At 35.9% G+C, this 24719-nt stretch overlaps 1 protein-coding gene across 1 annotated transcript in view; it reads right to left on the bottom strand.

Annotated features, from left to right (window-relative positions):
• Nucleotides 1-24719, bottom strand: part of RYR2 (ryanodine receptor 2) — an 809907-nt gene that overhangs the window by 145676 nt on the left and 639512 nt on the right. The window contains exons 63-67 of the mRNA XM_069571617.1: nt 23114-23163; nt 12090-12150; nt 10239-10477; nt 8663-8744; nt 4056-4186 (exon numbers count right to left, since the gene is read on the bottom strand). Coding sequence (XP_069427718.1) covers nt 4056-4186; nt 8663-8744; nt 10239-10477; nt 12090-12150; nt 23114-23163 — 563 coding nt within the window. The remainder of the gene's footprint in view (nt 1-4055; nt 4187-8662; nt 8745-10238; nt 10478-12089; nt 12151-23113; nt 23164-24719) is intronic.

The raw sequence follows: 24719 nt of genomic DNA, 5'->3' as shown, positions 1-24719 counted from the left end.
CTAGAGAAACATACAAATGACACGTGTTCGGTCAAAGAAGTGACCTGCAAGCCACGTGGCCACTGTTAATAACAGACATGAGCAACCATTTCATGCTGAGCTTCAAACCCACTCCCTCTTTTCATGGTAGCTATTTCAAACTTTCTTTGCCCCCAAGTCCCGATTCCACCACCTGAAGATCAGCAAATGACCATCCCTTGTACTTCAGAGCAAACATGAGTATCAGATGTCTCTCCCTCCAACTGCCTGCTCTCATGTAGCCAGGATTTATGCATCTGGTTTCACATTCACCTCTATTCCCCTTTTCAGAGGAAGGAGTTCTGAGGTTCACTGTTCCACCTGTGACCTAATGTCAAGCCTACACTCCAGCAGATGCCTTGCTCAGGATTGCATTTTCAGCTCCTTCTCCACTGTCTTCTCCTTAGCAGCGTGTAGATATGTTTAGGTCTCTCCCAGACTGTTCACTCTTCAGGTGCACTCCTAGCCACAGATGTGAATGCTCTGCTTTCTACCACTAAACAATTTTATTTTTTAAATCCTTATCTAAAGTAAAACTTCACATCACTGACCAAAAATCCCTTTTCCTAAAATCCCCCTTTCCTTAACTTCAATGCATTCAGTCTTTCTGGACTCTTTTCTAAATTTTGCCAGTCTCTTTTTACTAAATCTTTTCACCTTGCTGAACTTTTATGTGTGGGTTTTCTTTAGAGATTTGTGTTGACCTCACTTCTCTTAGCTTGTATGTTTGCCTAGGCAATTCTGGCCATTCCTATGAGATTCTATTCAGGCAAATTGACTCTAAATCCCACGTTTCCTAAAGTTTTGTGTGAGTGTGTGCTTCATAAGGAATGTGTCAAAAAGCCAACTGTAAATAGGTCTAAATTTAAACTTCACCTTTCCTCTCCAATCTACCTCTTCAGCCTGTACTAGTAGTATCTCAGTGAGGACAACGTTGTCTGGTGAGTCACCCAGGCTAGAAACCTGGGAGAAATTCTAGGCTGGGAGGCTCCTTCATCTCCTATAGGAGATGCTTCTATCTCAAGGATTTCTCATAACCTCTGCACTGCAAACTTCATCCAAGGGGACTTATCCAATCAGATCTCTTCTGAATTACCACAGTCATTTTCTATTTGGTGACACGCACTGCTTCACCTCTCTTACTTCTGTCATGATGGACTTCCACAATACAAACCTACTCATGTCACTCCGCTTTTCAAAACCAGTGAAAGGGTCCTGTTGCACTGGTACAGTCCCCGTTCCTTACCTGACCTGGAAAGCCTACCTCACCTCTTCTTGCTTTTCCAATACTTACCTCATCTTTTCTCTTTCTTCCTTGAAAGCTATCGCCACCTCAAAGTACTTAAAAAGTTTCCCCTAAGTACCACCATTGCAGTGTCCCTAATTTCAAGGCTCATATTGTACCAACTTTGCTAAGTCTTCCCAGGTGCTCTTAGCTCAAACTGCTTTTTCACACCCCCAGTGTTCTTTATTGTGAATTCTATCACATATATTCATCAGTTTCTCTCCCTTGATGCATCTAGAACCTCCCAGAGGAAAGGAACCAAGTCATATTCATCTTTGTATTCTGTCTCCTCCACCTACCAACAATCATATGTTGAATGGCTTGAGTAAAAAGTGAATGAAGGAGAATCATTAAATGCAGTTTCTTTGCTTTGTTATGAAAATGATGTAGTATAAAAATAAGCAGGTAAATTATTGGCTTTATGTATTTGCTTATCTGTAATGAAATAGCAATGTGCTTCATTCTTGATTCATTGCAAAAATATTAAAGGATCAAAAATCCTTAATAAGACAACTTAACAAGACATGCTTACACAGAAAATAATACAAATTTAACTGTGTTTTACTGTTTACAAATATATTGTGCAACTATCTAGAAAAATATTGCTAAGTTATAGTTAACATATTTTCCTTTCACTTCCTCTCTGTGATATGAAATTAGAATTACAAGCTAGGTAAAGTAAATTATAATTATTCAACTTTTAAAAAGCATTCTTACTTGAAAAATTCACTATAAAATTAGTATAACCAGTAACTCCCATACAAACATGAATTACACAAAATGATCTCATTAACTAAATGATCTCATTAATTAAATGCATACATCTCATTAACAGAGATGTATGCATTTGTGAACAGCAAATATTCTTGTCCAAGTTTGGGGAGCTCAACATCTACTTCTGTTTAATTGACTATGCCAAAGCCTTTGACTGTGTGGATCACAACAAACTGGAAAATTCTGAAAGATGGGAATACCAGACCACATGACCTGCCTCTTGAGAAATCTGTATGCAGATCAGGAAGCAAAGTTGGAACTGGACATAGAACAACAGACTGGTTCAAAATAGGGAAAGGAATACGTCGAGGCTGTATACTGTCACCCTGCTTATTTAACTTCTATGCAGAGTACGTCATAAGAAACTTTGGGCTGGACGAGGCTCAAGCTGGAATCAAGACTGCTGGGAGAAATATCAATAACCTCAGATCTGCAGATGACACTACCCTTATGGCAGAAAGTGAAGAAGAACTAAAAAGCCTCTTCATGAAAGTGAAAGAGGAGAGGGAAAAAGTTGGCTTAAAACTCAGCATTGAGAAAACTAAGATCATGGCATCTGGTCCCATCACTTCGTGGCAAATAGATGGGGAAACAGTGGAAACAGTGACTGACTTTATTTTTGGGGGGGCTCCAAAATCACTACAGATGGTGACTGCAGCCATGGAATTAAAAGACGCTTGTTCCTTGGAAGAAAAGTTATGACTAACCTAGACAGCATTATTAAAAAGCAGAGACATTACCAACAAAGGTCTGTCTACTCATAGCTATGGTTTTTCCAGTAGTCACGTATGTATGTGAGAGGTGGACTATAAAGCAAGCTAAGTAACAAAGAATTGATGCTTTTGAACCATGGTATTGAAGAAGACTCTTGAGAGTCCCTTGGACTGCAAGGAGATCCAACCAGTCCATCCTAAAGGAGATCAGTCCTGAATATTCATTGGAAGGACTGATGCTGAAGCTGAAACTCCAATACTTTGGCCACCTGATGTGAAGAACTGACTCACTGGAAAAGACCCTGGTGCTGGGAAAGATAGAAGGTGGGAAGATAAGAGGATGACACAGGATGAGATGGTCGGATGGCATCACCAACTGTGGACATGAGTTTGAGTAAGCTCTGGAAGTTGGTGATGGACAGGGAGGCCTGGCGTGCTGTAGTCCATGGGGTCGCAACGAGTCGGACATGACTGAATGACTGAAGTGACTGATTGCAAGGCTTTTGGAAAACAACTAATATACAATATAGTTTATCAGACTTAGAGGACAATACTATTAGAAAAAATCACACGGAATAAAACTGTCCCAATAAGATGGATCTATCAAGTGAACTGAGAAAAAAGCAAAGTATGAATCCATGCTGCTGCTGCTGCTGCTGCTGCTGCGTCACCTCAGTCATGTCCAACTCTGTGTGACCGCATAGATGACAGCCCACCTGGCTCCTCCATCCCAGGGATTCTCCAGGCAAGAACACTGGAGTGGGTTGCCATTTCCTTCTCCAATGCATCCATGCGTGCCAAGCCACTTCAGTCGTGTCTGACGCTGTACGACCCCATGGACAGCAGCCCCCCAGGCTCCTCTGTCCACAGGATTCTCCAGGCAAGAATACTGAAGTGGGCTGCCATTTCCTTCTCCAATGAATCCATAATCATAACAAATAAGAATCTTGTACATGTGCTGACTGCCTATAAGAGATAACTGAATTAGAGTGACCTATTTTTTCCATACTGCTGATTATTCTGTCTTATTATTAAGAGGGTTAACTTGTCTGTGGTTCATTAATTTAAAAGAAACTAATTTTCTTTCAGAAAAACAATGGAGATAGTATACAACACTCCAAAAACTTCCAAATAAGACTTAAGAACAAATAGCATTGGAGGTAATAAATTAAAATAGCCCATTAAAAAATCATGGTTGTAAAATACTACAAATGTCACTCATTTTTAGCTTCAAATATCAAGTACCAAACATGCTTCTTTGCTACCTGCTCTCTCTCTCGAAGACTTTGTATTGTAGATGGAGTAAATATTGTGCTTGTCCAGGTGAGTTTCCAAAAATGCTACAGGAAAGGCACCAGCAAAAGCAGCCAGACATTCTCCCAATGCAGAACGTTGCCTGTAAATGGAAACTTTACATTTATAAAGTCTTCTAAGTGAATAACTGAAGAAGTTATATTAAAATTGGCAAAGTCAACCTAAAAGAAGGACAATCATAGAGCTACTGATAAAAACTACCCCTCGGATCCAACCTCTATATTGTAAAATATCATATGCTTTCCATAGCAAGTTCCCTACCATTTTTTTAAAAGCTAAATTACCTGTCAGCTACAGAGAAGTTAAAAACAATACAGCCAAAAATAACAGCCACAACAACAAACACACTTGTAAATGCCTCCACCAGTTTGGACATTTCATTTGGTTTCCTTTTCTTTCTTTGTTAACACAGTGCTCTAAGGAACAATTCTTGCCATATGAATAAATGGCTTTTGATAAAAAAAATTTAAAAAAATAAAGTACTAATACTAACACACATATAACTTTCTGAAAATTTGCCATATATAATTAATTTCAGGGTTATATAAGTAACTTCAGGTTATTACTCAGTTATGAAATAGTAAGATACACTAGATGCTAAAGACTACTGATAACACTTAAAACTGATTTATCATTTTCAAGAGAAGGAGGTGCCTTGGGAATCAAACTGTGATCAATTTAAGAATTCTCCTGCCACTGATATATTTAAATTCTCTCTCTCCCCAAGTTTTCTAGTTAATCCAAGGCTTTACTGGCACCTTAAATGTTTATTAAATATAGAATAATATGAGAGTTCAGCAAATTATGAACTCTTTAAACGACTTTGTATATATATTTAATTTAAAAGTCAATAAAATGGATTGAGTTAAAACAAGATAACATAATTCTCTTGGGTAGTTTTAAATTTCTTACTAAGAAATAATAAATAATGCTTGATTATTTAATATTTTAATTAAAACGACTAGATACGTACTCTGCTAGGAGAAAATATCCCTTCACAGAAAGAAACTGAATAAGGTAAACTTCAGTTTAAACATTTAATAACATTGCATTACTAAAAATAAGACATCAAGAAGTTACAAAGAGCACAGGCTTTTATTCATACAGATCCAAGACCTGATCTTACTCCTAATGCTGTGTCACTCACTGCAAGAAAACTACTTATAGTTTCCAAGTTTTTCTTTCCTTACCTAAAAACGAGGACAGAATTGCAAAATATCTGGTATACGATATGGGTTCAATAAATGTTTTAAAATAATGAGACATACTTTAAGAAGTTAATAGCCTAAAATGTTTCATGTATGACCCTAAGGTAGGTATTCTATTTCCTGACATCTGATTCAAAGCGTGAAACCGGTAGTTGTTCAGTTGTGTCTGACTCTTTGCAATCCCATCCATGGACTGTAGTCCACCAGGCTCCTCTGTCCATGGATTCTCCAGGCAAGAATACTGGAGTGGGTTGCCATTCCCTTCTCCAGGGATCTTCCCAACCCAGGGATTGAACACTGGTCTCCCGCATTGCTGGCAGAATTTTTACCATCTGAGCCACTGGGATATTGAGCTAGTCCTTTTATTTCATTAATAATTCCTCTGAATTATTTAATGATTCACTTCAAAATACCAATTCAAATAATAATTCTCAGATTAATTTTGATCATTTGTATTGTTTTCTGGAAATAGTAACATTTCTTTAAATGATTTGTATAAAAACAACTACATTTTTTAGTATACCATCATTTTTTCAAAATACCTTTTATTCACCTTCAAATTTTTATTTTTATATTCTCCCAGAATCACTTTACGATTGTGAAGTTAACTGAATAAAATGCACATATACTTTTTTTTTAGACTCTAAGAGAATGATCCAAATTTTATCAAGAAAAATATCCAGGCAAGAACAGCAAAAAATAATAACAGTAACTGCTGAGGTATAAGATAATTTTGACTACCAGATATTAAAATAGATTACAAAATATTGATAATTTAGGCTAAACGGTACTGCTCTTATCATTCAAAAAATCAAATAATAGAACAGAATTCTAGAAATATATATTCTAGAACACATTCTAGAAATATAACCTATCATATTTAGTGTATGGCTGAGTTTATTTCAAATCAGTGAATCAAAGAAACATTTAATAAATCATTATGTTAGACATGATGGATGATTTAAAAATTGAATTTAAATTCTACATAACAAACGCCAAACAGAAACATGAAATTCAGATGCATTTCTAGTAAATTCTCTTCTTAGCCCTAAGATACTCATTTCAAAAGAGGGCAACAGAGGATTAGATGGTTAGACACCATCACCAACTCAATGGACATGAATTTGAGCAAACTCCGCGAGGTAGTGAAGGACAGAGAAGCCTGGTGTGCTGCAGTCCATGGGGTCGCAGAGAGACACAACTTAGCAACTGAAGAACAACAAATGATTTCGGACATTGCCTTCCTCAAGCTTTTCACGCGTGTGTTTTCCACCATGATTTGGCTAAAGACTCCAATCATACTTCACTGAGACAACAAAAGTTATTAGACACAAACCTAGACTTACCTTCTATTTGTTTCCTATTGAGTAAAGAAAGTTTTGAGTCCAAAGAACCTTGTTTTAAAAAATACATTCCTGATGACCCCATGTAATTCCCTGTATTGTGTGCTCCTCACACACAATAACTTGCCACTATAACATTGACCAGCTTACTTGTTCTGTTCTGTTTCTTCCACTTGACATAAGCTCTTTGAGAGCAGGGATCTATCTGTTCACTGTTGCATCCCAGAATCTGACATTTAATAAATATTTACTGAATGAACAAAAGAATTAAAAAGTAAATCTAGACAAATGAAAATATGAAAAACCTAGGAGAGCAAATATTTTAATTTCTAGTTGTTAAGGTATAGTACAAACTTTTTTAAATCATGAAAATAAGAGGAAGACACACATGATGTAATTGGTAGGTTTGATTATATAAAAGTTCAAAACTCTCATGACATAAAAACTATCTGTACGTTATATCTTATATATAAGCACTATAAAGGTATAAAAATGTGAAAAATCATAAAAACAGGAGAAATAACAGACAAGAGGTTAATTACTAATAAAAAGAAAGGTAAACTGATGAGTAAGACAATAAACTAATAGAAAAATGGACAAAAAATGAGAAAAGGTAATTTATCAAATAAATAAAAATGGCAAAGTAAACATAACAAAGTAGCCCATATCAAGTAATCAGAGAAATATATCTGAAAATAAAAATGATATCCCATTTTAACTATTAAATTTATAAATAGTGAAAAGGAATAATCAGAAATAAGAAACATGTGAGGAAGTAAGAATCCTCTTGCAAACTTTGTAGTATAAAGTGAATCAGTTCTTATAAAGATAGTAAAATGTGTATCATAAACCTTTAATATATGCATACTTTTTAACCCAGATCTCCAAATTCTGATAAAGGAAAGAAAATAAATACACACAGAAAACTGTGAACATAGATTTAGCATTATTTATGATAGTGAAAAGAGAAAAGAGGCTATATGTCAAAAATGAAGGAACATCTCAATATATTATGTTACTTCCTTAGGATAAAATATATTTTATAGCCACAAAAAATTAGTTAAAAAAGATTAACTTAAAATGCAGATAAAACTTCAAAAATATTTAGAAAAAAAGCAATTATTTTTCTCCATTGATCTACTTTCCTATATATTGGTAATTGCAACTTTACCATTTTTAAAAAGTTTTAATATTTGGTAGGTCACCAAATTATTATTTTGGTGCATACCAATTTATTATTTTATTTTTGTCTCTCAAAATTGTATGTGCTAGTCTCATGCATTTATTCTTCCTAATGAACTTCTGAATTATTTTTTCAAGTTCAGTAAAAAAGCAAATATCTACTTGAAATTGTATTATAATTGAGATAATTTGAAGAGAATTTACATCTACTCAATATTCCTCTCTCAGAATACCTTTATTTACTTCATTTATTGGTCTTTTATCAGCATATCTTTTTATTTATTTTAACTGGTAAAAAAAAGTCTTCTTTTTCTTCTCTCTTCCATATAAATTTTTAACTAAAGTTACCAGTGATCCCTTTTTTTTAATTCAGTGGGGACACGACTGAAGTGACTTAGCAGCAGCAGCAGCAGGGGACACCTTATCTTACTTGATCTGTCCACATCCTCTGACCCTGCAAATCTTCCCCTCTTGAACTTGAGAACTTAAGAAAAAATTAAACTGGTTTAATAACTACCCATATTCAGTCCTTTAAAAGATTCATTAATGCTGTTAAGTTTAAACTTTATATTAAATATGGTCTTTACCATTATTGCTTTACATTTTTCATTCATAAATTGACATTTATTATATCAATAAATATCATATCAATCAAATTTAGCATTTAGCTTAAAGACTGGCTAATTTCTCCCAAGGAATTCAACACATCAATTTGGTTGTTTAGTTTATAACTAAGGAAAAAGTTATAAAGTGAAACCCTTGAAATGAATAATTATAACATCTAATAAAACTATTAGTAAGATGTTAAAACTCTTAAAATCTTACCTTTCCACATAAATACTCTTGCTGGTTCCCAAAGCATACAAGCTAGTCAGAATTCTATAACATGACACCTGTACATCTTCCACTAAGGAAAAAGAGAATTTCATTTAAAACATTTGTTATCAATACACTGTCCTGAGAAAGTTTAGGCTAAAAACAAAACTCTATATCAAAGACATACTAATATTTTAATATTTGACAAAATATAAGAACATATAAAACTATGTTTAAATTCATGATTATATTTTAAAATACAAAATTTTAAAATTATATTTAAATTACATTTAAAACTTTTTTCTCAAATAAAAGTCTTTTCTTGAAGGAGCTAAAAGCATTCTAAAGACTCATGCTCTGAGTATACAGACAGAATATTATCAGGAACAATTAATCATTTTTCTTTAGGCATAAGAATAAGGATTTCTTCAAGAATAAAACTAAGCACAAGAATATCTCGGAGGACAGGTCCATTTTGACTCAGGTTTCAAAGGTATATAAAGACAGTATCTTTTATTTTAACTCTCAAATGAACAAGAATGTGAATGCTGGAGAACGGGGTGTATCATTTATTTCTAAAACAACCTGCAATTCAAAGCATAAGAAAGTTACTCTTGTAGTTTCTAAAGCTAGAAAATAAAACTTCTAAGATGATCTCTGATTCAATAAACATGTTCAACAGGCAAAGAAATATAAGAACCTTGGATTTCTAATGCCAACTCTGTTGCCACTTTCTGGAGGCCACACCATATCATGAATGGAGAAATCATTATCCTCTCCCATACTTGTTTCTATGTCAATATGGGATGGGAAGTAATGGTCCCACTGGTTCAAGTGGTGTCAATATTTTGAAACTAGTCTTTGTGTCATTCTCTGATTGCCACAATGGTTTTTACAGAACTTTACCTGGGAGACCTACACCATTTGAGAGTCTGAGTGCGTGGGTCAGTGGGCAAGACCCACTTGACTGCTAGATTCGGGCTTTTAGCTTCCTTCATGTTCATATAGGCAGAAGGGGAAGGAACTTAGGTCATGTGGCTCTCTTTCCACTCAAGCTTGGGCATTCTGTGGATATCTTTAATAACTACAGAATTCCAGAGAAAAACAGCAGATGAAATCCCCTATGAAAACAGACTGAAATCTATAAACCAAAGACATTTGAGCCACCCTGGTAGATCAATTATTTAGACACAGACTTTGTCTCAGCAGTCTTCACATTTCGGTAGGAGAGCTTGCAGAAACAATTTGCATCAACTCAGAAATAATTTGAACACACTTAATGCTTTCCTATGGTGAAACTGCATTAGAAAATTTCCATGGAAAAAGACAATAGAAAGAGTAAAATTTGGAACTTGGATGTCAACAGTGTGGGAGTGACTATCTATAACCACTACCTTACTGGTCCCTCCTGTGAATTCACGATCTATCTCTATAATAATGGTTTTGTAACTCAAATGTCAACCTAAAGTGTTCTGCCAAAAAAAAAAAAATTAATGTAAGCAGTGTTTGAGTAATCTCTATGATGTGGCTGTTACAATTTCTGATTGTACTATTTAGATAATGAAACTATAATAGATTTACATACATATTAGATCTTCTCCAAATTGATGCTGGCCAATATGCTCAAATAATGATGACAGCATTGGCAACAGTGCCACCGTGGTATAATTGATAATCTGAGTAACACCTTTGGGTTGGTTTCGGGTGTGGGTGAACTGGCCCTGCTTAAGATTCTCCATCGTCTTCTCCAGATCCTCTGCGGCATTGTCCAGGAAGGCTCTGAGCGCACTTTTAACACTCTCCAGGCCAGTCTTCATCACAGTCCTAGGGAGGAAAGAAGGGACAACTTACACCTTGTGGTAGGAGCACGTGATGCTTTTACATCATGTTTATTTGTTCATGACGATATTCAGTCAACTTAATTTTTTTAATCCACTTTCAAATAATTTTTTTTCTTATATACTTGAAGTTATAGTAATATCACTCCATAGATGCATAACATCTCCTAAATGCCTTTAAAGTCAACTTAATTAGGATCTTGAAGCAAAATGTAGGTTGTTTTTTTTTTTTTAACATCCTCCCTACTCTCCCGACCCTCCCTGTGGCCGTACAAATGAGGAACCTTAATCCCCCAACCGGGGATCAAACCCCAAACCTGCCCTCTATGTTGGGAGCTCTGAGTCAACCACTGGACTTTTAGGGAAATCCCAAATGGCTCCCAAAGTTCGAATGATTTATGCTTTTCAACTGTCGTCTCAAATTTTGAGAATACTTATTTCATGACTAACAAAACTTAGGTCCTGAGCCAGTTTAGTTCATCTCAAATCCAACAAAACTAGACTGTTTTGTGAGGCAATGGGTGTGAAAGAAACATTTAATAGCAGTTAAACCAAGTTACCAACTGATACAGACTTTTTTTTTTACTTTTAACAGTAGAAAATCAGTTTTTTTATAAATAAGTCTCTGAAGATTGAACTCTGTATGAAAGTGACATGCTAAAAGCCACTATTTCACATAGAAAATCAAGGTGCATAACTGTATCTTCTTTCTTCATTTATTATACAAAACATCTCAAATAAAATTTTAAACGTTAAAATGAATAATTCAAGGTATCACTGAATATTGTCTGTGGAAGACTTCTAGGAACTTTTATTTAGATATATCCTGGATAATTAATGAATTAAATGAATGGCTTAAAGGCTGAATCAAGCTAACCAAATTGGTTTTGTATTTGGATTTCTGGTCATGGTGATATTAGGGCAGGGTAGAAAGTGTATGTACTTGGAAATTGGTCTACTTCCACACTTATTATGGAATTTTGAACTTCACTTTACTCAACCGTAAAATGAGAATAAAACCCTCTTGTTTCCTATAAAACTAAATATTATAACAAAATGGAGTACACTACCATGCTTTGAAGTTAATAAGCTGTCTAGAGTTGTAGCTCGTTATTTTTATGTCACAAGATACAGTCCCAATGCAACTCTCAATTATATACCTAGCCACTACAGAAATTACTTGAAATTTAAATAACAATCTATATCTGATTATATATAAAAATAATATAATGCTCTTGTATTATTGGGCTTCCCTTGTAGCTCAGTTGGTAAAGAATCTGCCTGCAGTGCAGGAGACCTGGGTTCGATCTCTGGGTTAGAAAGATCCTTTGGAGAAGAAAATGGCGACCCACTCCAGTATCGTTGCCTGGAAAGTCTCATGGACAGAGGAGCCTGGTGGGCTGCAGTCCATGGGGTCACAAAGAGCTGGGCATGACTGAGCGACTAACACTTACTTACTTGTATGATTAATTTATAAAATATTTTCTTTTTCACCTGAAGTCTTCATTACAATTCCAGCGAAGACACTAGCTTTTTCTTCAGATTCCTATATATCATTTTTACACTCATTGACTGAGATAAAAAACATATCCATTTACCTTGCATCCAAAGTCTGACCCAAAATATGAAGACAGTTGACAATTGATGTTGCATCATTCCCTAAAGAGGAAACAAATAGCTGTATAAACTGCTCTGAGAAATTCTCAATGTTCCTCTTTCTATTAACGCTTGTGTTCCAAAACATTAGTCAAGGCACAACTCAATCAGGATAACTCAATTCAAGGGACTTTTTGATAATTAAGTTTAAAATCATGCAGTTTTTCTGCTTAAAAGTGGTTATGCAAATGTAAGTAGAAAAGCAATAAAGCATGTTTCATCAAATAGCTGACATACTCAAGAAGCATTCAAAGCACTGCACCATCCAAAGAATTTTAACTGGATTCTTCAAACATATCCCCCTCCCAATACCAGTTCACATTATTTTTAAATCATACTGTATGTCAACTTTTAAAGTCAGCTGATATCCTCTGTGAAATGAGGTGAATTAAAGTCTAATAAATTTAATTCCCTTTTAATTACCCCAAGTATGTCTGCTTTCTTCTTGCATTCAACTGCATTAAGATGAGTTATTTTGCCTGAATTTAACTGCATTCGCATGAACATGCCTGAATGTAGTTGGTCTTTGGTGGAAAAGAAGTACCAAACCATCATGTAAGAAAGTATCAGAGGCCGAAGAAGTTAGACATTACTTATGAGATATCTAAAATGGGGCAACTCCTCTTGAAAAATCAGATGAAACTCAGCCACTCTGATAGGAATGTACATCAGTAAGTACAGAAATATGAATCATATAATACATATATTTTATTTTATGACAAGGATACAATAAAGACAATATGAATCCAAAGTAACACAGTGGCCACTCACAATATAGTCTGACACTCATCACTTCTTCATTTCATGCTTTCCTACATGTAATATATACAATAATTTCCTGGTCCTTAGGTTACCAACTCTTATCTGAATGTGAGGTTTTAAAACATTTGAGTATACTATATTCTTTATACACAAAGGTACCCTAAAATGAATGAATTAAACATACATGGAAATTAATACTTTCCTTAGTATGTGGGCATTCCAGTTTAGTGCTATAACACAAATACGAAAAAATAAATTAGGTATTCATTGCTGAGACTCTTGAGTTCTTTCAGTAAATGTTCTATTAATCTCATGCTTTGACTCTCAGAACTTCCAATAATAATGAGGACAAAATCAGCAGAAAGGCAGAATTTGTCATGCCCCTGTCTATTGACTGGGGGCAGTGCTAGGGCTTCTGCTATGGACCTTAGAAGTAGGACCATTTAGTTATTCATTCACCCAATAAATACACGATAAATACCAGGTACTCTTAAACTTCTAGTAATAAGCTAGAGTTATGGTACTTGCATTTTAATGGGGGACACATAATGAACTATTAAGCCAAAAAAATCAATATGTTACATAATATATAGCCAAGGTAAAAGTATATATAGCAGGGAATGGGGATTAGAGCAACTGGATAGAGTAACAGGGGGAATGGTCATTGGGTCCTCCCCAAGAAGATGGCATTTGAGCAGAGATTTAAATGAAGTGAAAGGACAAAACACGCATATATATGGGAGAAGAGCCCAGGTGGTACAAACAGATGTGCAATGGCTCTGGGGCAGAAAATGAACCTAGTGATCCTGGCAAGTAAGTCAAGATGGCTGCTGTGGACAAATTCAGGAGAAAGGAGGAGAACATATGGTGGAGACAAGGGAACCAGGTTCCAGAGTATCACAACCAGAGCAAGCACTTTGGACTTTTTTTAAGTGCAATAGGAAGACATTCTGAACACTAGATTAATTCCAGTGTGCCGAATTCTGGGAGGGCAAGAGTAAAAGTGAGTTAGGAAGCCCTTGCAGTAGTCTAGAACCAGTAGATTGAAGATGGCAAATTTGGCCTAGGATATTATTGGTGACGCAATCAAGAATGTATGTTCAGTTTTTGCTTAAGTGTTGCATGTTGGTGAGAGGGAAAGGAGACAAGGATAACTCTGCAACTGTTTCAGTGAGCAATTGTCTGAGCAGTTGGGTGAATGGTGGTAGGATTCAATGATGTACAGAGAGCACAAGGTGGGGGTCAGAGAATGCAAGGGGAGGGGAGGGGTGGGAGTTGGGTATTCTGCTTTCAACAGGTGAAGTGCAATGGGTCTATTAGTCTCAGCTTGAGATATGGAATAGGCAACTGATACAAAAACCCGGAGTGCAGAAATGAGATCTAAGTTGGAGCTGTAATTCGGGGTCTCCTAAGTATATTGACATTTATTTGAATCACGGGGCTGAACGAAATGTTAGCATGAACATAAATACAGAAGCAGGAAGGTCCAATACCTCTAATGTTTGGAGGTAAAAACAATAGGAGGATGGAGCACAGAAAATGACAGAGGGAAGGCCCGGGAGGGAGAGGGGATACAAAGCGATGCCTATGAATCTCATGCAACCAAAGTCAGCACCAATTCAGAGAGGCTGGCCTCTAACTCTTCCTAAAACTCACAGTTATACTGACCCTTTATACAGATGATCAGTATCTGTACTTTGTACTGAGCCTGGCAATGCCTTTTTACAAAACGAGGCTCAGGGCATTTTAAACTTCTATTTGTATAAGCTTGTGAGGTGTGATGTTCGTTTGCTTTGTGCCCTGATGTAGCCCAGCACCTAGACTAGTGCCTGACACATAGCAGGAGCTCAATTAGTATCTGCGGGATGACAAAGGGATGCTAGACAAGTTCTGTGGGTCAAGTGAACATTTGTATGGTGAATGTGAGATTTCTGTGATTATCAAAGTCACAAAACTATAAGCTCAGGCAGAATACACATTTTCGCACACTCCAGATCAGAGAGAGTACAACTTTAAATGGAAACAGCCCTCTGTAAAAAATGGTGGGGAAAAGATCCTAAGGAATGAAAGAAAGTACTAACTGAACTTTAGTGTTATGGACCAACCAAAAGAATCAATTTCACTGGCATGTATAGATGCCTAAACTAATGGTTAATTGTGAAGAGATAAAGTATGTAGTAAGACTTTTAAATAAAATAGCAACCTGGATATTGTCCTTCTGAAAGGGATCTAGATCACCATCATCAGGAATGTCAATTACACTATTAGTAAGAACCAGAAGGGCTAGTTCAGAACATAGTGAGATGTTAAAATTTTAGGGTGATGGCTGTATTTTCATGTACTTAACTGTATGCAATTTCTTAACTGCTCTAAGTAGTATAAAAACCAAAAGTTTGATACTTTGAACTCGTGTTTTTTCAAAGTTCAAGCTACTTCCTCTGTCTTCAAACATAACTCTCATACTTCTAAACACTTAGGACAATACTTACGGATTACCTATTATCTTTAAGATCGTGTGTTTGCATGTGTGTGTGTGTTAACATCAAAGATACAAAGGTACAAAATTAAAATTACAGCTCATAGAATCTAATGACAACATACAGCAAGCATAGGGTTTTTGAAAACATTGTTAGCAGCTCATAAAATAAAACAACTCCCTAAATAATAATAATAACAAAGCTAAAGCTGTTAGAGTCAAAATATCATTTTTGCATTTTAATCTCAAACTGTTTTGTGGTTTTAAATATAAAGTTTCTATAGTTCAGGAATTTTCAATGGTATCCAAAATTTGATACATGTAACTGCTGCTGTTTTATAAATTGATATACTGAGAATTCTCAGAATGTCGACTTTCTCTTAGGAAAACAGTCAACAGTTAATTCTAATTTTTATTCTTCTTTACTTTCCTAACATGGCTCCTGATACAATATCTCATTATACTATCTTCTCTGAAGAGATGATTAACCTTAGAAAAATCTTAATTAATAAGATGATATAAAATTATGCTAAAAGGTAAAAATTTCTCTCCAAATTATGAGTAGGTAGAAACTGAAGCATGCTGAAGATTCCATTACTTCTGAAGTCTGTGATATTGAAAAGATTAAAATTACTGAGTCTCTAACTTGGTGAAAAGTTTCAGTTCAACTGAGAACACATATTATGCATGCTATTCTTTTGCTCAAAGTCAGGAAATCCTCTCAGAGTGGCATTTTGAAATGAAAGAAGTATCTATCTATCTTCTGATATTATGTTCATTGAAATGTCTGAGTCTGATATTTACCCTCTTAGTGACTAAACCACCATTCTTCATCAAGAGGATCCTTAAGGTCTTAATGTGACTGAAAGATTCTGTAGTTTTAGGACAGTATGTATGAGAAAAGCAAGAGTCTCCTAATGTATAAAGGAAACTTGCTCTGTATTCAAAATAGATAACCAACAAGGACCTACTCTATAGCACAGGGAACTCTGCTTAATATTCTCTAACAACCTAAATGAGAAAATAACTTTAAAAAGAACAGATGCACGTATATGACTGAATCTGTATCTACTTTGCTGTAGACATCAAACCAGTACAACATCGTTAACCAATTATACTCCAATAGAAAACAGAACTTTTTAAAAAGTAGCAGATTGTGCTACTTTTAAATTTTAATTTAAACCATTAAATTCTTAGCATAATGACATACTCAGTTCTCCCAGAGCCACTATCCTCAGGGATTCTTAGTGCTTCAAACGACTTTCATTTCATTATATGGGGTCCAAACATGTTCCCTTAAACTTTTTTTAGAAACAAGGTGCCCCAGGCTTCAGAGCACTTCAATCTGTCCCTGGTCAGTTCCTTTCATAAAAAGTGAAAAAAAGAGGTACGGTGGCTCAGCTGGTAAAGAATCCTATTAAACAAACACATACACAATCTGAGCCTTTTTAGGGACAATACAAACATTAATAGTCATTCCTCAGTATCCGCAGGGGACTGGTCCAAGACCCTCCCCCAACACCAAAATTCAAGGATGCTTGAGTCCCTTGCATAAAATAGCACAGTATTTGCATATAGCATACACATCCTCCTTTATACATTAAATCATCTCTAGATTATTAATAATACAGAATATAATGTAAAAGTTATGCACAAATTTGTTGAGGTATGGTGAATTCAAGTGCTACTTTGGGGAACCTTCTGGAATTTTTTTTTTTTAGTATTTTTGATCCCTGATTGGTTGAAACCATAGATGCAGAGCCTGCGGATATGGAAGGATGACTGTAACATTTCCTAATATCTCCTGATACAAGAAAACTCTTTATTTAAATACATGAGCAGGGTTTGGGGTGAGGGGGGTCACAGGGGAATCAACATAAACTTAACCCACTAATTTTTTAATCAGAGAGAGATACCAATGGATAGAATTCACAGTATTACTCTATTTACTATTAAAACTCTTTTAAAAACAATATTAAGATTTTGGCACCAGTTTAAATCAGTCATACTCACCTAGAGGGAGAAAACAAGTATTTTAACAAAACCTGTTGTTTCATTTAAACATGTGATAATACTTGTCCAATATTCCTGAAGCTAATATTGGAGCTGTATTAAGGATGTGAAAATGTTGAGTTCTAGGGTTATTGAGGTCAACCAGAAGAAATATTGCTGATAAGAAATATGTTGATCATGCTGCAAAATGCTTGCTCTACTCCAGGTATTCCTAGAAACCTGTTTGTCATCAAAGCTGGAAATTCTCCAATAAATCCTAGGACTCTCTAGACTAACTGTCTTGCTAATTCACTATCTTGCTAAAGTGTTAAAAACTCAGCAGAAAACAGCAAAGTAGACAAAGCCTCTAAATGGTAACTATTTTGTGCCACCTTCTGGAATACTTACTTGAACTGAATAGATCATTGTTAGTAGAGTTTAATGATCTTGTTGTTTCAAGAGTCATTAGTTATAGTGTTACTTCCTTTCCAATGTAAGTGCTCTAAGCGGAAGCTTTAAGAATTTTTTAAAAATGTGATTCTCACCCATTGTGAGATAAGTGGATACTATATTTTTCTTATTCTCAAGGGGAAAAAAAATCTAAAGTTTGGGCTCTTTGTGAATGTAAGAAAATTCCAAACTGATAGCACTTATCTCATTGCTAAAAGCATCTGCTTACTTATCTACTCTTTAGACTGTAGTCTTCTTAAAGGTAAGACCTGGTTGGTTGATTCATTCCATCATAAGATATTTATAAAAGAGCCACTATGTCCCAGACTTTCTCCTGGGCTCTGAGAATACAAAAATAAGCCTTCAAAGAGCTGAGTTTTGCACCAGAGAGAGAAGTTAATCTAGTAACTCACCAGTGAGATGAAGGAAAAGTACATAGAGCTAAGAGAATTTATAATAGTAGAGATAGTATAATCAAAGAGGTCAGCTATGAATTTCCAGAGAGAATACTACTTACGTTGAAATCTGAAAGGTGGGTAGTTCATCCCATTATAGGTGTGAGGGACTGGAGAGGGGCATATATAGGATCCCATTACAGACAGTAATCACAGATGGTGCAAATGGCCTGAGCAGATATGAAAATGACACTTTCAAGAAGCAGAGGGAAGACCACTTAAGCTGAGGCATCGTGAAGAAGCAAGAATTCTCTGGGAAACAGGGATGGAGGGCTACACAAGGGGCAGAGTATGAAACACTGACCAGATTAAATGGCCAGATTAAGAATTCTGATCTTAATTCTAGAGAAATGGGAAGCCACTGGCTACACAAGAGTATATTCAGTTTTGAGATCATTTTTTGCTTTGTCCTGTTTTTTGGAGGGGAAGCAAGAGATATGGTTCTGGAACACAGTTTAGAAAGGCAGGAGGGAGTTCAGAGAGCAGGGTTAGTATGTTCTTAGAGGCGTACAGGTGAAAGATACCTGTAGATTGGCTCAGGTTGGGAGTAGTAAAGAGGTAAAGAAATCTTCATTTTTCTATCCTCAGAGCCTGAGAGAAGGCCTCACACACAGAAAATATTTACTGTGAATGCATAAAATAAATGTCATTAAGGCATCTGATTTATTTCCACATGGAAAAAGAAAGCCGTTAAGAAGTCCTGCATCACCATTGCTATTCCTGTTGGAGTTATGGTTACCAGATTCCACTTCCTCTAAAAATAACTGAGAGCCTTAAATAGGCTATAATAGAGAAGTTGAGTATTCTCTGCTGCTGCTGCTGCTGCTAAGTCGCTTCAGTCGTGTCCAACTCTGCGACCCCATAGATGGTGGCCCACCAGGCTCCCCCGTCCCTGGGATTCTTCAGGCAAGAACACTGGAGTGGGTTGCCATTTCCTTCTCCAATGCATGAAAGTGAAAAGTGAAAGTGAAGTTGCTCTCTAATTGCCTTAAAATTAGGCAGTTAGACATTCAGAATTTCCACTTAGCATAAGTGAGGGAAGATGGAGGCATTAAAAACAGTATTTCGTTAGTCAACAATATGTCCCTGAAAATGGCACATGGGGTCCTTATACCTTGTCAACCTGCCTGGGTCTTAGCCAGTTCTAACTGATTTTCCAAAGTACAAGAATTTATTTGTTCCAAAATACACCAACTTATAATTACTAGCAAGCATTTCAGAAGTCAAAAGGGAAGACTACATATAAAACTATTGCTGTTTAGTCACTAAATTGTGTGCAACTCTTTGCGATCCTATGGACTGCAGCCCGCCAGGCTCCTCTGTCCATGGGACTTCCCAGAAAAGAATACAGGAGTGGACTGCCATTCTCTTCTCCAGGGATCTTCCCTACCCAGGTATTGAACCCACATCTCCTGCCTTGGCAGGGGGATTCTTTACCACTGAGCCACCAGGGAAGCCCTGTATATAAAACAGATGCCATTGTACTTACTATTTTTTCCATAAAGTATTTTACAGGTATACCAGAACTACTGTTATGCTGGGAATATGGCTTGTTCCCCTTTTTAAAAATCCTACCTTTTTCTAAGATAAAATGAAGTGGTTTAAACACCTTCAAAAGCATATATGAGGCATAAAAACATGACTCATCTCTTTAATTCTTAGTGTGCTTCAATGTATAGAAAATATTTTAAAGTGGGTAAAAGATAAAGCAAATATAGAAGTTTAAATTTGGGGAATCCTTACTTTATACATCATAAAAATTCCTGAACTAGAGACGAAGTTTTAGAGATATCATCATAATCTGGCAGCCACCTTGGAATAAATATTCCATTGCTGATCAAACTTAGCTCCCCGCAATTACCACCTTCATGACAAGAGTTTTGCCTCCTGGTGTTTTTTAATGCTAATCCCACCTTCCTGACATGTTTCGGGTTAATGTATTTCTTTCTATATTTTTTGCTACTTGACACAAGCCCAAGTATTTCTTTGTTAAACTCAACTTCTGTCTCACTTTATTCTTAAGTTAGGCCATGAACAATTTTTTGAACTAAGTACAGGGAAAACATTTTGATCATCAGTTGGTGTCTCCCAGAACACAGAAAAAAATAATGTAAAGATAGGGTGAAAGAAAAAAGTAAGAGATTAACATGTCCATATACAAAAGACCACTGTATATATGCTGTTAGGTCTCTTTTTCTTTAGGAAAATCCACAATGGTATAATTGATACATCAAATGGTCCATACTTGGGACTTCCCAGATAGTTCAGTGGTTAAGACTCCATGCTATCACTGCAGGGGGCACAGGTTGATCCCTGGTTGGGTAACAAAGATCCTGCATGCCCCATGATATGGCCAAAAGATAACAAAAGTTAATTTTTTTCAAGTAAATACTTGAATTATACCACTTCTGCTTTGATGTGAATATGCCTAGATTTTAAAGACTTCATGGTCTTTAAATAGCTAACTGCCCTAGTTTAGTCTGCATGTAATTTGATTCATAGCTGTTCAAATAAGACTAAGAATACCTTAGACTTGAAAGTGGTACGATTACAGTTTACAAAGCACTTTAACATTCATCATCTCATATGAGATTTTATATATACAATGGATCTCTAAAGTTAGTAGTTATTTTCATCTAGTTTCAAAATGAAAAAAAAAATGCTCAAGAGAAGTTAAGTCCCTTGTCCAGATCATTCAACTGGTTCAGTTACAAAGAGGGGACTTACATACAGGTTTTCTGATCAAAGTCCATTATTTTCTTCAGGACATCATGTTAATGTCTAAAACCAAGCTATAGCTATAATACGTAAAGTTTACAAGTCTAAGAACTAACATGCTAAAATGTTGACAGACTATATTATTGTTGAATAATAAAGACTTCTTAACCTTTGTATTGTTTTACAAGCAAATGCCAAAGCAAATTTGAAAAAATAATGCGACATTAATAAAATGCACATTAAAATATGCTTTCCAGATAAAGACACACAGTAGTTCTCCAATAAATTCCTGTTAAAAATAAAAATAGTTATATTTAAAGGCAAAGAGATATAATATACAATGCCTAGATGAAATATTAGAATCACAGATGAAATGAATGTTAAAATCCAGTTCTTCTCCTCTGATTATTACAACAAGCTACAGTATGTATTTATCTTCCATTACTGAGCCCTTAATATATTCAAAGGGAAAACAGAAGATTAAACAACAGGCAAAATTAATACATGGTAATGAAAGTCTACATTAGTAGACCACTAGATTAGTTTAAATATAGTTCCTTTGCAGAGGGTTATAAATTGCAAAATGGCACGAGGTAGGCTTCTGGAATGCTGAAAATGTTCTATGCCTTGAACTGAGAAAATGGGCAAATACATGTAAAATTCCATCAAGCTATGTCATCATGCTGCTCTTAAGATTTGTGTACTTCACTGTATATATGGAATACCTCAAAAACTTTAAAATGTGAAGTTATAGAAAAATGTAACATTGGAAACCAAGAGGTTAAAATATGTAAGAAGCTAGAGATAAACAATAGAAAGTATTATGGGGTCCCCACCAGCGGTAGATATAATTAGACAGTATTCTCTGAAGACAGGTGGAGAATTTTTGAATACATAATTATTATGAGAAGGTTAAAGAGTACATGAAAGTTCTGTCTGAATGATTTACATGGAAGTTTTTCTAAGTTGAAGAGAAGTCAAAACAAAAGGCAGTCAACTGGAGATCATTCTGAAGGCAATTTCCCCATTAATTCTGGATAACTGAAACATTAATGCAAAAACCTCAGCAATTTATGGGAACCATATCTTAAGAGTACCCAAACGTTAGATATAATAATATTGGAAACCAAATGTAGCATTAAGTAGTCATATCCAGAAGCTACCATTTCTCAAAAAAATGTAAAGAATGTAAAAATTACTTGCATATATATATATATATACACACACACACACACATATACATATGTATGTGTACCTATTTCTCAGTTTACCCTTTGTGGCTTTTATAGAGGTAACATAATCCTTAGGTTTTTTTGGTGAATGGACTAGGACTTATAAATCTCTAAACACACTCAATGTTTTCTTACTGAAGTCACCACAACACTGTCTCAAAATCTAGAGAGCCCTGGGCTAAAATCTGCCTTGGCAGTTTATGAAAGCAGATGCAGGAAAGCGTAAAAAATAAACTCTGCCAACTGCTATAGAGTCTTAAAGCCCCACTGCAAGGAGAGTCTGTGAAAAGTGAGTGACTGCCCTGCACGGCTATTGGGAAGCAGTGTTTGGGAACATGAACTTCAGCTACATGAATTCTCAGAAATGAACAAAAACTGACTACTGTGGGGTTTGGAGGTACCAGAGAAGTTGCTTTTGGCAAATCCAGGCCTGTCTCTATTACGAAGTTCCAATGTCTGGAATACAGTCAACATGCAAATTTGTAGTCAAGAGCACTGAAAAAGTAAGTGCAATTAAAAACTTTGGATGGGTATTTAATCTATCAGAGATAACCAAACACAAACTCAGAGGCCCAGTTTCGCTTCACCCCTCTGAAATAAAATAAGGTAGGAACTGCCGTTTTCATTCATTTGATCTTTAATAATATAAGTTTGTGACTTTCAAGTGTGCTTTGGACTGGTATACAAAGTCACGGTCTTCAATTTTACTATCGGTAATGCTACTCATAAACAACCTTGAGGACCTTACCTTCGCCTATGACGACCATGCATGCAGCCATGCAAACATGCATTCATGCAACATAGCAGCTCACAACACAGTGCAAAGTGGCAAAGAAAACCAAGTGACGGCCATGCTAGTATTTGTTTAAGGGTCTCCTTACCAAATAGTGAAATCCTATGCCTGACAAGAACTCCAAGTTTGCAGAATAGGCTGAAGACAAAAGAAAAACAAAAGAGAAAAGGGAAAGGGGGAAGGGAAGGTAGAAAAAACAGGGAGAAATTAAATTCAAATGAAATAAAACCAAAAAAAAAAAAAGAAGAAGAAAAAAAGAAAAATAAACAGCTGATATATGAGCCGGAAAAAAGCAACATGATGTCACGCAGAAAGAATCAATTCTCTGAGCAGAATGTGGAGTAAAGGTATTAAATAAAGAGTCTTTGAGTGCATATCTTTAACAAACACGGTTAAAAAAGCACATATTATAAGTAAAGGAACCAAAAAAAATCGAAAGCAAAGCTAATTAATATAAAAGCAATCTATACAAACCCCACAAAAATATAACTACAGAAAACCATAAGGAAAAAATGTAATTTTATCTGTACCAAAGTACTACTGAAATTCTAGAATGTTGTTGTTGTTGTTGTGGACTTTATTTAACAATGGAAGTATGGTGCTTTGTACACAAAATGCTACTTTTAGTATGTTTTCTCATTTGAACTTTCCTTCTTCTAGACCTTGACCATTACCCCATACACATATACCAAAGCATCCAGTGAATTTCACACAATGAACTAGAAAGAGAATTTAAACCATTTATAATCACTCAAAGAAAAACATTAGAACTGCTATAACTTAAAGGACTTTGAATGCTAATGCATGAGTCAAAAATACATCTCCTCTACAGTGAGTTCCCAGGTCTTTGTGTGCTTCCTGGCGCTCACCAACAGAAGACTCCAAATAAGGGTGCCCAGCACTCAGCATGATGGCATTGTTGAGCACTAATGCTCACATCAGAACCCAGAATCTGGGCAGCACCTGGTCTTGTCCTGTCTTGTCTGTCACCAGGCAGTCTGGTGACTTTCTTGTTGGGTCCTATTTTTAAGAACATCTCACTTCCATGTTACAACCCCTTTAAACATCCCTCAGGATTCAGCTCCGGACATGTTTACTCCAAGAAGCCTTTTCTAACACCTGGTGCTCCTTTAGCACTCCCAACCCAAGCTCACAGAAGTCCCCTCCCAACCAGGGGCCATCTGCAAATATCTGTCATGACACTTAACCTCCCATCTTATACCTGCCATTTTCACATCTATCCACACTCTTCTGAACTCTCAGACACACAGCTGTTCCATAGCTAGAACTTGCCAAAGCTCTAATTTTGAAAATCCACTTGTATAGCAGCACCTACACTCAGCCTGATTTTTCCAGGCATGGTATGTTCTGACAGCCCTGTCCTCTCTTGCCATCTTTGCCATCACTACTAGGGTACAGATATACATGCTCAGTACTGGGGATATAGACTACGCCATGGAATCCAGTGCTGGCAACTGCTCATGGCAGAATGGGAAAACGGAGACAGAATCACCTTTTTGATGTTGACCACTTTCACAGTAAGTTTTGCCCATTATTTCTCACTTTAGTAACAATGTGATATAGTTTATTGGTGAAAAGTCATTATATAGGGAATAGGGTGGCTTTTCCAAGAAAATATTCATCCACAAGTGCTTAAATGACTTTGAAGTCTTAGGAAATCTCTTACCAGTGCT

This window comes from Ovis canadensis, chromosome 25, assembly GCF_042477335.2.
Source record: "Ovis canadensis isolate MfBH-ARS-UI-01 breed Bighorn chromosome 25, ARS-UI_OviCan_v2, whole genome shotgun sequence".
In the NCBI taxonomy this organism is placed as follows: Eukaryota; Metazoa; Chordata; class Mammalia; order Artiodactyla; family Bovidae; genus Ovis; species Ovis canadensis.
The sequence above is the reverse complement of the archived record's forward strand: the minus strand, read 5'-3'. Positions and strand labels throughout refer to the sequence as shown.